Source organism: Neoarius graeffei, chromosome 4 (genome assembly GCF_027579695.1).
Source record: "Neoarius graeffei isolate fNeoGra1 chromosome 4, fNeoGra1.pri, whole genome shotgun sequence".
Classification (NCBI taxonomy): domain Eukaryota; kingdom Metazoa; phylum Chordata; class Actinopteri; order Siluriformes; family Ariidae; genus Neoarius; species Neoarius graeffei.
Window position 1 is genome coordinate 54,386,868 of NC_083572.1, and position 17,951 is coordinate 54,404,818.

General features: G+C 42.2%; 1 protein-coding gene across 1 annotated transcript in view; it reads right to left on the reverse strand.

Moving 5' to 3' along the window:
• Nucleotides 1–3,470: 3,470 nt before the first annotated feature.
• LOC132884591 (cadherin-22) overlaps nt 3,471–17,951 on the reverse strand; it is a 186,844-nt gene continuing 172,363 nt past the window's right edge. Inside the window, exon 8 of the mRNA XM_060918441.1 lies at nt 3,471–3,964. Within this exon, the coding sequence (XP_060774424.1) occupies nt 3,471–3,964 (494 nt within the window). The remainder of the gene's footprint in view (nt 3,965–17,951) is intronic.

Sequence of the window (17,951 nt, forward strand, 5' to 3'; positions counted from 1 at the left end):
TACAAATTATGCCAGTATAACTGCTTCAGTGCACTGAGCTTCACCCACTGCAGTTTGTGATGAAATTTAGCTGATCAATTTATATGTCATGGGCTTATTAAGAATGTCCAAGCTTTGATGTTGCACAGAATATGATTCCTCCAAGCCTGTGTAACTTAGAAGGACACCGTGTAAATTGGTTCCTGTGATCTCTCATTTTACTGCAAACTGGACTTTTCACATCCTAATTATCAGGGGAATGCGTTCACCACTACATGGATACCAGGTCTCAATAAGTCTTGAATGTAAAAGGACAAGGAACTTTGAAGCTTTCAAGCTTTAACAGCTAACATGAGCTAAGTAAAGACTGTGAAGAACTTTACTAAAAGACTGTATCATTATTATAGCTTATTTATATGAATTTTATTTATTTAGTTTATTTAATATTAATTATGTCTGTTTGACAGGATGGTTTGATGTGAGAATATTGCTTGTGCTTTTCATTAAAATAATTACAAACCCATCTAGGAGGGTTTTTTTTCCTTTTTTTTCCCTCCCTCAAGTGGTAATGGCTCCCCATCCAGAGTGTATTCCCACCTCACATCTACTTTTCCTGGGATAGGCTCCAAATTCATCACAACCCTGAAAATGTGAGAGAGTGTGAGTTTCTGCAGTGGATTGTGTAGTGTCACACTGATATTGCTGATCATAAACACAGATAATACTCATAGTATTATGGATTCTTGTGGATAAATATTGCCTGTTTCTTGTTGGGTTTTAAGGTACTGTCATAGTACTATGCCACCTTCTTGAATCACATTTCTCTCCCTGTAATCAATTTTATGATTACTGTGACTGAACAGAGAATATAAGAGGAAGCGAGCAAACAATGTCAATCATCAGACTTGCAATTGTAGTGGAAATGAAGTCGAAGGTCTAGTTGCCCTTGGTGGATGGTGGCTGAAGTATGATTTATGGTAACACATTAATACACTAACAAGTGAAGTTCATTACTGTAAAATAGATGGTGGCTAGCTGGACTGTGGTGGGGCATTTTAATCTGAGAAAAAAAATAGAGTAACCACCAACAAGCCTTCCATAATGATCTCCCATGAACACATGCGAAGTGTCTAAACAAGAAACACATTTTGTTTTGCATCTACAATAGGAGGAAATCCTTAGTCTCCAATATGAAATTACACTGAAAAAATAAATTAATTTACTTGATTCAAATGTTTACATTGGTTCTATATGAATGAACTTGAGGTTACAGTTTGTTTTCATAGAACCAGCATGATTTGTTGGAGTACTGGAATAAAAGTGATCGCTCACTCAAGCTGAGAAGCCTCTTCAAGCACCTCCATATTTGTGAAAAAACACGAAAAAATCCTGGAAACAGGATATGACAGAAAATTTACACCCATCTTTTTGCATGGAATTAGTATAACCTGAGGTTATTTCTGCAGCTTGTTTTACATAAGGTAAAAACTGCTGGAATCTTTACTAACCTGGGATCGCACAGTCCATTAAAAAAAATGACCATTTTGGCACATTCAGACAGGATTAAAATCACTGAGAAACTCTGATAATAATTACATTATCCCACCTCCCCATATGAAATTAGTCCAATCTGAATAGGGCTTAACACAGTGTTTTGAGGTTATTCGTGTGTGTGACTGTTACTCAATTTGAACTGTTGCGAATTTCACAAGTTGTGTCCTGGAAAGTGCTTTTTGAAGATGATACTAAAAGATCATCTTTACATGCAGTATAAGCTGCCAAAGCAGCTCAACTGTCAGTCATAATATGCAGGGAAGAACAAAATCAGAGAAAACATCTGGTGTTACACTGTTTTCTAAAGCAGGGATGAATAGACCAGATTACGGCACACAACATACTATCAAATGTAACCTTTTCAGTCTCAGTGTATCTACAAAAAATTTAATATTTATTGATTTCAACTGTACATTTAATTCATACACTGTTACTGGATATGGTTGGCAACAGAATATTTCCAGATATTGGCTGTGGGTGATGAAAACCTCCTAAATATGTATTAAGGCCTGGATACACTCGTGGTCATGGGGCAAATCAATCCATTTTTAGTTTTATGAAAGTTCAAAGCGTTCATAAAGGGCTGGTGGATAAGCTGTAATTTCTTGTATGAATAAAATTAATTCAGATTGGTTCAATTACTGCTGAGTTAAATTAAATACAGACAGCATTATAAGCAACCACCTCCACACAGTTATCATGGGTCAAGAATGATGTAGTGTAACCAGGCCTTCAAACCATATATTCATTCCCCTTCATCAGCCTCAACCCAAACCAAAGATTAAACTGAATAAAACCAATCAAATTATATGGTATTGAAACCAGTTTAGTATATAAATAACAGAGTCACAAATCCGGAATGAATGAGGATGCAAAATGTAAATGTTGATGTAAATACTGATCAAAAATGAGGAATATCTGGCTGTTTTGTCTCTTGTGGTTATATATTCCTTATTGTCCCCAAAATTAACCACTGAAATACAGCTTCAAAATAAAAATTTAACACACACAACAAGTATCTGACTGCCCACAACATGTGACTTGGATAATGAATTTAAGATTAACACAAAACATGAAATGTATGATAGGACAAAAACAAACCTCTGAGTGAATATTTACTATTTATATATCCTTTCCCAACATACACTTGTATTTTAGAAAAAAGGGTTTCTGAAAAATAAATAATTTTTGAGAGACTGTGGCCCAGATCTCTCACTGACAATGGCGTCTTCATGTCAATGCCTTTAAAAGTCAGTTTCTTAATGCATTAAGTCTCACAAATGTTCAGTTTGTATCATTTATCCATTACGTTTCTATATTGTTCTATAATTAATTCCAGTCCGGAATTCTGTACTTCAACCAGGAGGAATAAATAAATAAATAAATAAATATAAACAATAAATACATAAATATCTTCTTTTTAAATAAATACATATTTTCATCTGGGAATAATTTGTCTTGGCTTAGAAAATGTCCTCCCCAGTTCTGGTGCATGGTGTCCTGTTCTGGATCGCCCAATGAAGCAGTAGACTTCGCCCTGACCAAAAGAAGAATGAAAGAACACAACCATACACACGCGCACACACACTCAGGAAATGCTTCACACAGGGAAAAATGTTGCTTTAGCACTGTGCATATAGCACAGCCCAGCTCTCGTTTCACACTCTGCTAGGTTTGTTGGAGTTCCACCTAACTCCTCACTCATGGTCTATTCATCCTCCACCTTTGAATCTTTTACAAAGGCAAACTGTCTGTATCTTTAATAGAGTGGTATTAAACTGTCCAGAAAAGAGTGGGATCCAGTGATCATCCACTGATGGAGGAAAGTGGTTGATAAATGAGTGAAATGAGTGAGGACAGCTCCAGGACTGAGCAGTGTCTGTGGAATAGCAGTGTGTTGTTAGCTTGGCACAGTAGACACAGGATGGCGGGCAGTGCTAGGACCCTTCTTCATCAGGCTGTGCCGGGGCATAGTATCCTGCCAGCTGCCTGAAGCGAGGTCCCCAGTCCCTAAGGTAGGAGAAGTCCTGCTCTGAGCTGGTGGACAGAGTGTGGATGGAGCTTAGTGAGAGTGCTGGTGAGCCACTGCCTTCTAGTGCGTATGTTTGAAATGAGTCATAGGGAGGCACTGATGGGTCTGCATCTGCCTGCTCCACCTTCTTCCGGATATAGCCTTTAAACAGGGAGAAATCGGCTACCTCTTTGTCAGAGTTCATATGGTTTTGGATGCGCTTGGGAAGTGACTCAGAGCTCTTGACTTCGGGGAAGTCATAGAGGTTGCGCAGTGCGCTCATGTCATAAGCCTGTGTGTCCTGCTCACCTCCGCCCTCATCATTATACTTGATGACGTTGTCACGCATGTCTTCCTCTTCCTCACACATGCGCTGACCCTTCCTGTGCCGCTTCAAGGTCACGATCAGCAGTACAATGACTATTGAAAGAAAGTGAGAGATGGGACAAATGGGGAAAAGATGACATGAGAGTATTACTCAGCAGATCAAAACAGTGAATACAAGAGCTGAATTTAAACTCACAGCATGACAAAGACTTTCATGTACACTGGCGAATGTCTTTTACACATTTGATTTTGGCAAAATGATGGTCTATCAAGCATATAACATTATTTTATTAAAAGTAATTGAAATGGTAAATAAAAATGGATTCAACAATGGATTTACTTTCAATATAAATAAACCAGATTCTTAGTTTAAAGGTGTTTCATGACATTTTAAGATGCTTTATTAATTGCTTTAAACATAAAACAATTCTAATTTTTTAACAATTATTCAAAGGCTATAGTTTCTCCTGCTGTGGGTGCATTATCCTAAAACAAGGTTGAAAGGTTCTTAAAAATAAAAAAAATTATGGCCACTACTTAAAATCAATCAAAACTGGCTATAACTAAAAGAAACATATCATCCACTCCTTTGAGATACCTATCAGATAGATGTTTGCCAAAAGTGACACTTTTTTGAGAATTTTAGAAAATTAACTTAGATCAAGTGTGAAATCAATTGAGGCTTAAAAGTGGCATCTGCGCAGGAGTCTGCCTATTAATTAAAGATAAATGTTTAGTACAAGTGCCTTATGATGTTGTTTATCCCCTTCACATTTCAAATTAGTTTCTATATCTCAGTTCATGATTAAATAAAGAAAATCTTCAAAAAGAAAAACAATAGATCATTAACATCAACCTATTTGGTAAACAAACAAACCAAACACAAAAGCAAATGTCAATTCTGTGCAATTGTTCCTGTGCAATTTGCTCCATAATGTTCAAATCCAGTCAGGAACAAGCACAGGGGAGAGCACAGTGAGGAGATTAACACATGGATCCTGACATGAGTGAGCAGGAGTGAGAAGTGAGGGTCAGGATTCTGGAGTCATTTTGAATAAAACACTCTATATAACTAGCTAGTATGCTCTGTGCTCTTATCACCCATGGACTGACCCTTTCATAAATCATCTTCTCTGATTGAAAAGTCTCCCTGTTTTTTTGTGAAATGGTTGTATGGAACTTTTAATTTTTTAAAGGTTATCTCAACCTTTATTGTTGAGTTGAACAAAAGTTTGTACGCAAATGGATATCTGTTTATAGATTGTTCCACTTCTCTAAAATATCTAAGTAATAAATTTTGGGGATAAAACGTGCTTACTTCTACAGTTTCTATATGAAACAAGACAGCTAGTCGCCAGGCAGAAAATTTAATGTTCTCCTTGATGACAATGAATCTATATGGAATTTGCATCACTGACTACATAGTTTCCAATATATCATCTACCACATTTTTGCAACTTTAGACAAACCATATATTGTATGTATTTGTGTGGTGACCTGGAAAAATACTCTGGCAAACAGCCAAAACTCATGCAGTGCATATTATGCTTCAGTCAAGTTGTCTGTTAGGCACCATAACAAAATGGACATAAGCGTGAGAGATTAATTTTGTTATTCAACTGTCAAAATACCAACTGTAAAATGATTCAAGATGCACACATGCTATCACTTACACTGTAGAGATAGCAGCGGACAAAGTTGTACCGTTCAAATGCTAATAAAAAATGGGAACTTTAGCTAACAGAACAAAACTGAATTAATCAGCATTTTTTTCTTCAATACCATTGTAAGAGAGTACAGAGATCAGTCATGTTAAGTGACAATGATTAGGCTCCGGGTCATCAAATGTCATAACTTACGTTAGACGTCATGTGATGAGACTACAGAGACAGATGAGGATGATGCTTATGATGAAAGTGATTAATTTTCATAATTTTCCATCCGTTTCCATTATAATCTTTGATAAAACTTTTTCCATAAATACAACCCTAATTCCAAAAAAGTTGGGACAAAGTACAAATTGTAAATAAAAATGGAATGCAATAATTTACAAATCTCAAAAACTGATATTGTATTCACAATAGAACATAGACAACATATCAAATGTTGAAAGTGAGACACTTTGAAATTTCATGCCAAATATTGGCTCATTTGAAATTTCATGACAGCAACACATCTCAAAAAAGTTGGGACAGGGGCACTAAGAGGCTGGAAAAGTTAAAGGTACAAAAAAGGAACAGCTGGAGAACCAACTTGCAACTCATTAGGTCAATTGGCAATAGGTTATTAACATGCCTGGGTATAAAAAGAGCATCTTGGAGTGGCAGCGGCTCTCAGAAGTAAAGATGGGAAGAGGATCACCAATCCCCTTAATTCTGTGCTGACAAATAGTGGAGCAATATCAGAAAGGAGTTTGACAGTGTAAAATTGCAAAGAGTTTGGACATATCATCATCTACAGTGCATATCATCAAAAGATTCAGAGAATCTGGAAGAATCTCTGTACGTAAGGGTCAAGGCTGGAAAACCATACTGGGTGCCTGTAATCTTCGGGCCCTTAGACGGCACTGCATCACATACAGGCATGCTTCTGTATTGGACATCACAAAATGGGCTCAGGAATATTTCCAGAGAACATTATCTGTGAACACAATTCACCATGCCATCCGCCGTTGCCAGCTAAAACTCTGTAGTTCAAAGAAGAAGCCGTATCTAAACATGATCCAGAAGCGCAGATGCCTTCTCTGGGCCAAGGCTCATTTAAAATGGACTGTGGCAAAGTGGAAAACTGTTCTGTGGTCAGACGAATCAAAATTTGAAGTTCTTTATGGAAATCAGGGACGCCGTGTCATTCGGACTACAGAGGAGAAGGACGACCCAAGTTGTTATCAGTGCTCAGTTCAGAAGCCTGCATCTCTGATGGTATGGGGTTGCATTAGTGCGTGTGGCATGGGCAGCTTACACATCTGGAAAGACACCATCAATGCTGAAAGGTATATCCAGGTTCTAGAGCAACATATGCTCCCATCCAGATGACGTCTCTTTCAGGGAAGACCTTGCATTTTCCAACATGACAATGCCAAACCACATACTGCATCAATTACAGCATCATGGCTGCGTAGAAGAAGGGTCCGGGTACTGAACTGGCCAGCCTGCAGTCCAGATCTTTCACCCATAGAAAACATTTGGTGCATCATAAAACGGAAGATACGACAAAAAAGACCTAAGACAGTTGAGCAACTAGAATCCTACATTAGACAAGAATGGGTTAACATTCCTATCCCTAAACTTGAGCAACTTGTCTCCTCAGTCCCCAGACGTTTACAGACTGTTGTAAAGAGAAAAGGGGATGTCTCACAGTGGTAAACATGGCCTTGTCCCAACTTTTTTGAGATGTGTTGTTGTCATGAAATTTAAAATCACCTAATTTTTCTCTTATGATACATTTTCTCAGTTTAGACATTTGATATGTCATCTATGTTCTATTCTGAATAAAATATGGAATTTTGAAACTTCCACATCATTGCATTCCATTTTTATTTACAATTTGTACTTTGTCCCAACTTTTTTGGAATCGGGGTTGTAAATTAGCTTTCAAGAGGTAGCTGTTGTGTTTGTTTGATATTGCCTATCAGTTCTTAATAAATAGAAAAATGTAATATTTTACAAATTGCTGTGATACAACAAGAATAAAACACTTCATGACATGCTCTTATTGGAATGCATTCTCTTTGGGGTAGTAACAGCGAACGCACTTAGTGTGAGGGCACATCACACCACCCCACTGTTTGTTTGCTATTTTCCAATAGCCGCATACCCTGTCAAGTATTATTCTTTCCCTGACTTTAGTTGTCATGAATACATGTGCAAAACAGAAACACATTTCATATGTGGGGTATTACTGTGGCTGAAAATCTGTTTGTCCAAGAGTCTGTAGATGGACAATGGCTTCACATTCGAAATGAAATTATTACTGAATGATCAAAATCACTTAGTGAACCCCAGCCGGCTATATCCAGATGGGTCACAGTACACAGTCACTCAGGAGCACAAGCAAACGCAGAGCAGGCATTTTGCTTGAGGGTTGTTAAGGCATACCAGAAGGTGGGTCCTATTTATACTCATCTTCATTGATATTTCTGTTTTATTCTAATTGAACTACTGTAATTATTTACCAGACTTGTTCACAACACCATATGATGTAAACCTTTTTTTTTTTGGTCCAATGTAATATGGAGTTACAAGGAATGTTATTGTAGTTTAAAACATATGACACACAAATTTAGGAATTTTTGAACTTTATTTCTCCATGTATAATAATGTTAAAAGTCTAAGCCTACCATCATCTTAAAAGACAATGTGGTGTTTTGCCATGTGGTGGCACTTGACTTACTACAGCCGTCATTAGCATGTAGATGAAAAGCATTTAAAACAAGGGCAGAATGCATGTGAAAATGTATTTACATAAGACATGCCCAGATTATATTACCTCTGGGCGATATTATTCTTAAACATTGTATTAGTTTCCACTGTTATGCTGATGACACACAGTTGTATGTCTCTGCAAAACCTGATGAGAGACACCAGCTTAATAGAATTGAGGAATGTGTTAAGGACATTAGACACTGGATGCTTATTAATTTCCTTCTGCTTAACTCTGACAAGACTAAAGTACTTGTGCTAGGACCACATACAGCTAGAAGTAAGTTTTCTGATTACACAGTGGCTCTGGATGGCCTTTCTGTTTCTTCACGTGCAGCAGTAAAAGACCTCGGAGTGATTATTGACCCCAGTCTTTCATTCGAAACTCACATTGATAACATCACCCGGATAGCTTTCTTTCATCTCAGAAATATTGCAAAGATAAGAAATTTAATGTTATTGCATGATGCAGAAAAACTAGTCCATGCTTTCGTTACCTCCAGGTTGGATTATTGTAATGCCTTACTGTCTGGATGTTCCAATAAGTGCATAAACAAGCTCCAGTTAGTTCAAAATGCAGCAGCAAGAGTCCTTACTAGAACTAGAAAATATGACCACATCACGCCTGTCTTATCCACACTGCATTGGCTCCCAATCAAATTTCACATTGATTATAAAATACTACTATTGACCTTTAAAGCACTAAATGGTCTCGCACCACAGTACCTGAGTGAACTTCTGCTCCTCTATGACCCGCCACGCCTACTTAGATCAAAAGGTGCAGGCTATCTGCTGGTACCTCGTATAGTGAAGGCTACATCAGGGGGCAGAGCCTTTTCTTACAAAGCCCCACAGTTATGGAACAGCCTTCCAAGTAATGTTCGGGAATCAGACACAGTCTCAGCATTTAAGTCTAGGCTGAAAACATATCTGTTTAGTCAAGCCTTTTGTTAATAGTGTTTATGAGGTAAAGGAGTAGATCTGGAGGGTCCTCAGACATAGAGTGTTTTGGTAAACTGGGATGTATGGATGCTGTCAGTCCCCACTCGCTTGCTCACTCGAGTTTGTTGATGGTGTAGTGGCTGGCTGCTTTATGTCCTGGGGCTCCCTCATGGCTGTGTTACCTTCTGGCTCTCTCCTTTTAGTTATGCTGTCATAATTAGTTGCCGGAGTCCCTGCTTGTACTCGGTGCAATATGTATACTGCTCCTACTTATTCAGGTGACATTGGGCATACCTAACAACCTGTGTTTTCTTTCCCTCCCCCCCCACCCCAAATCTGTCCCTCTGAGTTACATGGAGTCAACAGGAAATCTTTTGGTGGAGAGGGTGGAGACCTCGACTGGCTATCGTAGCCTGCAGGGAATCGGCCGTCAGACATTCTGTTGCATGTCCCAGACCCAGTGAAATGTAACTGAATTGTCTTGGGCAGCCCTAAGGGTCCCATCTGCATCTCATCATTGCTGAGGAGTGTGCTCCCATCACCCAATCAAGCATCCAGCCAGAGCAGGTCATGATATTTTTTACCATATTAACATGCCATTGTTGTGTGTTATGCCTGATGTAAAGACTCTCGTCTCTGCGAGCCTACCACACAGATTTAATACTTGTCATTTTTAGGGCATACCTAACAACCTGTGTTTTCTTTCTCTCTCTCTTCCCCCCCCCCCCAATCTGTCCCTCTGAGTTACATGTTGATCCTGGGATTGAGATGCTGGCCTCTTCTGCCCCTCGGACCTGCTTGATCCATCCTGGTGCCCTGTGTCTGGTCGGAGTTTTATCGCACCGCTCCTGTGAAGGACGGCCCCATGAGGACAGTTGAGGGTTATACCTGTTAAAACTGTTAATATTATAGTCAGGCTGTCTGTTGTTGCCCAAATATGGATGGGTTCCCTTTTGAGTCTGGTTCCTCTCGAGGTTTCTTCCTCATGTCGTCTGAGGGAGTTTTTCCTTGCCACCGTCGCCACAGGCTTGCTCATTGGGGATAAATTAGGGATAAAATTAGCTCATGTTTTAAGTCATTCAAATTCTGTAAAGCTGCTTTGCGACAATGTTTATTGTTAAAAGCTCTATACAAATAAACTTGATTTGATTTGATTTTGGATTTGTTCTGTATGAAGCACGTAACTGCTTTTGTGGCACGTACATCATAGACTTAAGTCAAGGGTTGAATGTGTGTAGACTGAAAACAGCATAGCTCCATGCTTTTTTTACTTATGTGCATGGGAGAATTGTGCCCTAAATGAATATTTGCAGTGTTTAGCTTTTTCTTTTCTTGTCATATTCCTTTCTGAAAAGGTCTCTCTTTTTCAAGGGAGAGCAACTGCAACTTCCTCTGAGGAATTTATTACTGCACTGTGTTAATTTTAATGAGAGACTTGTCCTTTTTGTGGTATTACAAAGGATTTCCACCAGGAAGTGCTGTCATAGGAGTAGCTTAAAAGGAAAAGAGATGACCATATAAGGTGAAACAAAACTCCCTTGAATTAGTGAAACTGAGATATAATGTAGAAAAACTGGAACATTACTTTTCATTAGAGACCAACTCCTTTCTTCCTCCCAGGTTTAACTCCCTTGCAACAAGCAACATATTTATCTGTAAAACTGTCATGCTCTGATAGCAAAAATCTTCAGACAAAACTATGTAATAATACAACATATTGTATGTGGGTTTATCCTACTCTCAAGCCTTGAGAATAATCAGAACATTCCTAAATAACATTTCAAAAAACTCTCTCTCACTACACTGTAATAATTACAAAAACTTTTCAAAACATTGACCTAAGATGGAATGTAAATATATTTGGAATAAATGTGAAAGTCAGAATGGAAAAGAAAAACAACCGAGATGGATCATTTAATCCACTAATGAGAATGAAAGAAAACAAAAGCCATATTCATCTAAATAAATCAATGAGCCCTTCATCCAGTATGAATTATCTTAATTAGTGATTAGAAAACTCTCTTTTTCTCTTGATATGAACGTGATTAATTAAACTGAAACTCTCTGAGACACATATTACATGAACAATTGGAACCCCAGAGAATGTAAAAAAAAATCTTTCTAATTAATTCACTAGGCTAAATTTTTTATACAGGTGAATTGGTGATAAGGAATATCTCATAGAGCGACTGACGTTAGTGTGACTGATAAGATGAAAGAATGTGTCAGAACACTACATAGTGACATATTATGCTCTCAAAGGTCATATTCTTTAAGGAATAAGGTTAATGTTTTATTAATAGTCTCTTGTCTGGAGGCACAAGTCAGATCAAAGGTCATTTATAAGCCATGAGTACAAATGTGATAAGACTGTGATTGTCCTGTGGATGATGTAACTGTCTTATATGAGAGAACTGTCTATGGCTTTCATCTAGTCACGTGGTAGAGATTCTCTGTTATAAAAGCTCTTTGAAGAAGTATAGCCATTAGGTAAGAAGATAGAAGTGGAGTGCTAAAATATAATTAAACTTTCCTGAAAGAACAGAAAACCATGCATTTCGATGAATATAATGTAGGTTTTAAATTTTTTGCTGTCCGTTTTTCATGTGCTCATCAATTTTATTTTAATTAAACCTTACTTTTTTGATTAAAGCTTCATTTTCTGAATACTTCTTAAGATACAAATTTTATATAACCTAACCTTCAAAGACAATTCCACTTTGAGCAAATCTAACTATACCAGACCTATTAAGTATTTCTAGAGTTGAATAATGTCTGTTCCTATTAGGGTGAGCTGGGAATTGAACCTGGGTCGCTGGCGTAGTAACCCAGCAAACACCCTCTAGGCTAAGCAGAGGGATGACTCAAGTGCAGAGGAGTGAGAACAAAGCTAAGGTTAAATAAACTTTATTTGCCAAAGCTCAGAAGTCCAAAAAAAATCCACAGCTTGGGAAGAAACAAAAATCCACAAAGGGAAAAAATATCAGCCAGACAGGTAAATCCAAACACACAGAAGATAAAAGAAAAAACCCAAAAGTTCCAAGAGTTCAAAAAAATCCAAAACCAAGGAAGAGAAGGCAAAAATCCAAACGCACAGAAGATACAAAAGGCAAAGTATCAAGTAACAAAAAAATAGTCAAAATGTCCCAAAGAGAAACTACCAAAAACAGAGACAAAGGGCTAGGGCTCGTAGAACACAAGAGACTAACCATAAAACAACACAAAGACTCAGTGACTAGCAGGACAAAATGGGGTAGTATAAATACCCAAAGTAATTGAACACATGACCAGGACAAAATTGGCAATTAAGACAAGGTGGGGCAAAAGGCACATGAAAAACAAAGAAGCACATGGCTGACAAAACAAAAACACAAACCCCCTAGCTGTCAAAACAAACATGACATGGTAAAGACATAATAGCGGCCTCTAGGAGCCAAGATAATCCCAAGGCCTAACAGGACCCCCCCCCCCCCCCCCCCCCCCCCCCCCCAAGGAGCATCTCCTGATGTTCCCAGGGCAATCAGGATGGGCCAAATGGAAGTGCTGACAAAGTTCTTTGTCCAAAATGTCCCTAGCGGGGACCCAACAGTGCTCCTCAGGCCCATAGCCCTCCCAGTCAACTAGGTACTGGAGGCCGCCATGGACCCGGCGGGAGTCTAGTAGGCGGCGCACGGTGAACACAGTCTGTCCACGGAGGATGCAGGGAGGCGGGGGACTCCTAGGGGCAGGGGTATAAGGGGACGACAGTACGGGCCGCAACAGGGACACATGGAATGTGGGGTTGATTCTCATCGACTGGGGCAACTGGAGCCAGTAGGCCACAGGGTTCACTCTGCGCACTACCTTGAAGGGACCAACATAATGAGGGGAAAGTTTGCGGTTCTCCACCCGTAGAGGAAGGTCTTTGGCGGACAACCAAACCCGCTGTCCAGGGCGAAAACTGTGGGCAGGCCGTCTATGGCGGTTGGCCTGAGTCTGGTTGGCCCTGGAAGTATGGATTAGAGTCCTCTGGACCTTGTTCCAGGTCTTACGACACCGTCTCAGGAAATGGTTGAACGAGGGCACCCCAGCGTCCTCCTCCTGTTCCGGAAACAAAGGCGGTTGGAACCCGAATTGGCATTGGAATGGAGACAACCTGGTGACTGATGACTGAAGGGTATTATGGGCGTACTCTGCCCATGGCAACCAGGTGCTCCACGACATTGGGTTGTCCATTGCCAGGCCTCGCAGGGTGGTTTCCAGGTCCTGGTTGAGCCTCTCAGTCTGGCCATTAGACTGGGGATGGAACCCAGAGGAGAGGCTGGCAGTGGCCCCGATCAGCTTGCAGAATGCCCGCCACACTCGGGAGGAGAACTGGGGCCCTCGGTTGGAGACGATGTCCTGTGGGAGTCCGAAAACTTGGAAGACATGGGTGAACATTAGTTTGGCAGTCTCAAGGACAGAAGGGAGCTTGCATAGAGGTATGAAACGACAGGCCTTTGAGAACCTGTTGACTATAACTAGAATGACAGCATTACCTTGTAAATCTGGAAGGCCCATGATGAAGTCGACCGCCACATAAGACCAGGGACACCGAGGAATGGGCAGAGGATGCAGGAGGCCCTGGAGATGCTGCCGTGGGTTCTTGCTTCTAGTGCACACTTCACAGGACAGGATGAATGACCTCACTTCTTTCTCCATGCTTGGCCACCAGAAGCGTCTCTTCAAGAAATCCAGGGTCCTCCGAGCTCCCGGGTGAGCAGTGAGATGGGACGAATGACCCCACTGGAGAACCTTGGCCCAGGCTTGACGTGGAACGTACAAGAGACCAGGTGGCCCCGTCCCAGGACCGGGGTCCTGGCGTTGAGCTCGTTGGACAGCCTCCTCAATACCCCAGCAGACAGGGGCCACAATTCAGGACACAGGGATAATAGGCCCAACTTCACTTTCCCTGTTAGTGGAAGAGAACTGTCTGGAAAGAGCGTCAGGTTTGGTGTTCTTCGAGCCGGGGTGGTACGACAGGGTGAAATCGAACCGACTGAAGAACAAGACCCACCTAGCCTGTCGAGGATTAAGTCCCTTGGCCTGTTGGAGGTACTCCAGGTTCTTGTGGTCCGTCCAAACCAGGAATGGATGTTGGGCTCCCTCCAGCCAGTGCCTCCACTCCTCAAGGGCCAGTTTGACCACAAGCAGTTCTCGATCACCCACATCATAACGGGACTCCGCAGGACTCAGACAGTGGGAGAAGTATGCACAGGGGTGCAACCTTCCATCCGAGCATTGAGAGAGGACAGCGCCGATGCCACTGTCCGAAGCGTCCACCTCGACAACGAAGGGTTGCGATGTGTCAGGGAGGACCAGAATGGGTGCAGTACAGAACCGGTGCTTGAGGTCCTTGAAAGCCCTCTCTGCCTGAGGAGACCAGACAAAAGACCCACCTGTCCTTTTGGTGAGGTCAGATATGGGCACTGCTACCGAACTGAAGTTTCTGACAAACTTGCGGTAGAAGTTTGCAAATCCTAAAAACTGCTGGACCTCTTTCATGGACTTGGGAGTGGGCCAGTCCTGGACAGCCAGGGTCTTGGCTGGATCCATCTGCAGTTGTCCCATCCATACAATAAAGCCCAGAAAGGAGACCTCTGGGACTAGCCTAGTAAACTAGACCCACCCGCCTAGTGGCCAAAAATATTTTTGCCTAGCGAATGGGTCTAGCCTCGCACCATATAAACAAAAACACCCCAGGCATCAAATCGTGCCCGCCAATCACAACGCAAGGTTTTTGTTTGGATTCTTTGGGCGGGCTTTTGCAGGAGTGACGACAAAGCTGTGCGACGCTGGAGAAAGCACAGCAGGAAAGATGGCTATGGCTAGTGAACAGCGCGCGTTTGACTCCGCTTTGGAATCAGTTTTAGAAGAATTAGACTTGGAGTTTTCGTTGAAACATGAGCAGGAAGAGGCTCTCCGCTCATTCCTTTTCAAGAAGGACGTTTTTGCTGTTTTGCCGACCGGCTATGGCAAAAGTCTGATCTACCAGCTGGCCCCGCTGGTAGCCAAAAGGATGGGCTAGTTTGTGCAGTATGAAGAATTAATAAACAGCTTTGAAACATTACTTTTTGATTGTTTCTTATTTTCCCGTTATTTTAAATTTAAGGGAAATGATTTCACCAAACACCACTAAATAAAAACTCTCAAAAACAGTTTAAGCAAACCCTTGAAAAACACTTGAAAAAAATAAGAGTGTATGTTAAGTATGTGGTACAGACTCCAAACTTGTGGGCATTATCTCCAAACTTCTTAATGTCTAGAACCTGTTTATTAATTAATACGCATTTTGAAAAATTATTTATTTCAAGGTCTCCCCCACTGCGCGCTCTGACTACGTCACAGTCACTGTTGCGCTGATTGGTCAGAGCGTTGGCCTATATGCACAGAGACAGTTTGAAAGACAGCGGTTTGTTCCACCCCCACCCTTCAGAAATGTCTACAGATCGAGGCCAGACTAAATATTCACATTTAGTCTGGCTTGCCAGGCTACTCTGGGACATGAAATTCACATTTCTGGGCTTTCACAAACAGGTTGTTCTTTAGCAGCCTCTGAAGAACCTGATGGACATGGTGGCGGTGCTCATGCAAGGTCTTGGAGAATATTAAAATGTCGTCGAAGTAAACAAAAGCATATTTGTTGATCATCTCCCTCAGGACATCATTGATAAGGGCCTGAAAGACTGCTGGTACATTGGTGAGTCCAAAGGGCATCACCTGGTACTCATAATGTCCCGATGGGGCATTAAAGGCAGTCTTCTATTCGTCTCCCTGTCGGATACGGATGAGGTGGTATGCGTTTCGTAAATCCAACTTAGTGAAGACAGTAGCACCTTGGAGCAGGTCGAATGCGGTGGACATTAGCGGAAGGGGATAGCGGTTGCGCACTGTGATCTTATTCAGGCCCCTGTAGTCAATACACGGTCGCAGTCCCCCATCCTTCTTGCCGACAAAGAAGAAGCCTGCACCAGCAGGTGAGATGGAGGGGCAGATGAATCCCGAGGCCAGGGCGTCCTTGATGTATTCATCCATGGCCTTGCATTCTGGCTGAGAAAGGGAAAACAGCCTGCCCCGAGGAGGGGTAGCACCGGGGAGCAAGTCTATGGCACAGTCATAGACACGGTGAGGAGGAAGAGTGGCGGCCCTACTCTTGCTAAAAACTTCCCTCAAATCCCAGTACTCTGTGGGAACTTGAGATAACTTGGTGAGGTCAGGGGGCTCGGCAGGAGACACAGGAGAACTAGAGAGCAGACAAGAGGCATGGCATGTAGGGCCCCATTCCACAACCTGGCTTGTTGCCCAGTCTATGCAAGGGTTGTGGCAGGTGAGCCAAGGAAAGCCTAGAATTACTGGGAACTCTGGTGAATGAATCAGGTGCAGGGATATTTCTTCTCTGTGACCTTGAGACTGGAGAAAAACTGGAGAAGTTACTTGGGTGACTCTACCATCACCTAAAGCTTGGCCATCCAGAGCAGACACAGACAATGGAGCTTCAAGGGGTACAGTAGGGACATTGATTCTTCGGACAAAGTGAACATCCATAAAATTTCCAGCAGCCCCGGAGTCTAACAATGCTTGGCAAGAGTGGACGGACTCACCCCAGGAGATGGAGACAGGGATGTAGACTCCTTGGCCAGGAAGTTCGGGAGAGAGGGTAGTCCCCATCACAACCCTCCCTCAGCTGGACGGGACAGTCCTTTTCCCCCAAGAGCTTGGGACATGACGCTTGGAAATGGCCAGGCTTGCCACAGTAGATGCAGCACTTGTCCCTCCTCCTGCGCTCCCTCTCAGATGCAGAGAGATGAGTATGGCCAACTTGCATGGGCTCCGGACAAACACTGGATGAGGTGGATGGACTCCAGGTTGAAGCAGTGAGGTAAGGGAAGCTCCGGTCTTGGCTACGCTCTCTAATCCTGTTATCAAGGTGAATGGCATGTCAGATCAGAGTTTCAAGGTCACTTGGGCAGCCTATCGAGGCCAGACCATCTTTGATAGAGTCAGACAGACCATGGTGGAAGGCTGAAGCCAGGGCAGTCTCATTCCATCCACTGACTGCTGCGAGCATCCGGAATGAGATGGCGTAGTCTGCGACACTTCCTCCCTGCCGGATGGACATGAGCTTCCTGGCTGCATCCTTGCTGATGTCCGACTGATTGAAAACACAAAGCATCTCCTCTGTAAACATCTTGAAATCGGAACACTTGGGTCCCTGTCTCTGCCAGATGGCTGTTGCCCAATTTCGTGCCTTATCCGCTAACAATGTTATTACATATGCAATCTTGCTGCGGTCAGTAGTGTAAGTGGTAGGCTGGAGCTCGAAGGTGAGTTGACACTGGGTAAGGAACTCCCGGCACTCACCGTGCTTGTCGTCATACCCCTGTGGTGCAGGAAGGCAGGGTTCATGAGGTGAAGGAGGGAGCATGGCAGGAGGCACTGGAGCTGGAGCAGATGGTGGAGCAGGAGATGGGGGCAGAGGAGTCAGCCGTGCAAGGGCCTTCCCAATTTCCATCGTGGCGAGCAAGGGTCTCTTGTTGGCTTACGAGTGCTTGTCCCTGAGTGTCCATGGTAGCCCCAAAGCTTGTAAAAGCAGCCATTATCCTCTGAAAGACAGCTGAAGAAGCCTCTGCTGAGTCAGTCATGACTGAGTCTTTCTGTTAGGGTGAGCTGGGAATTGAATCTGGGTCACTGGCGCTCGA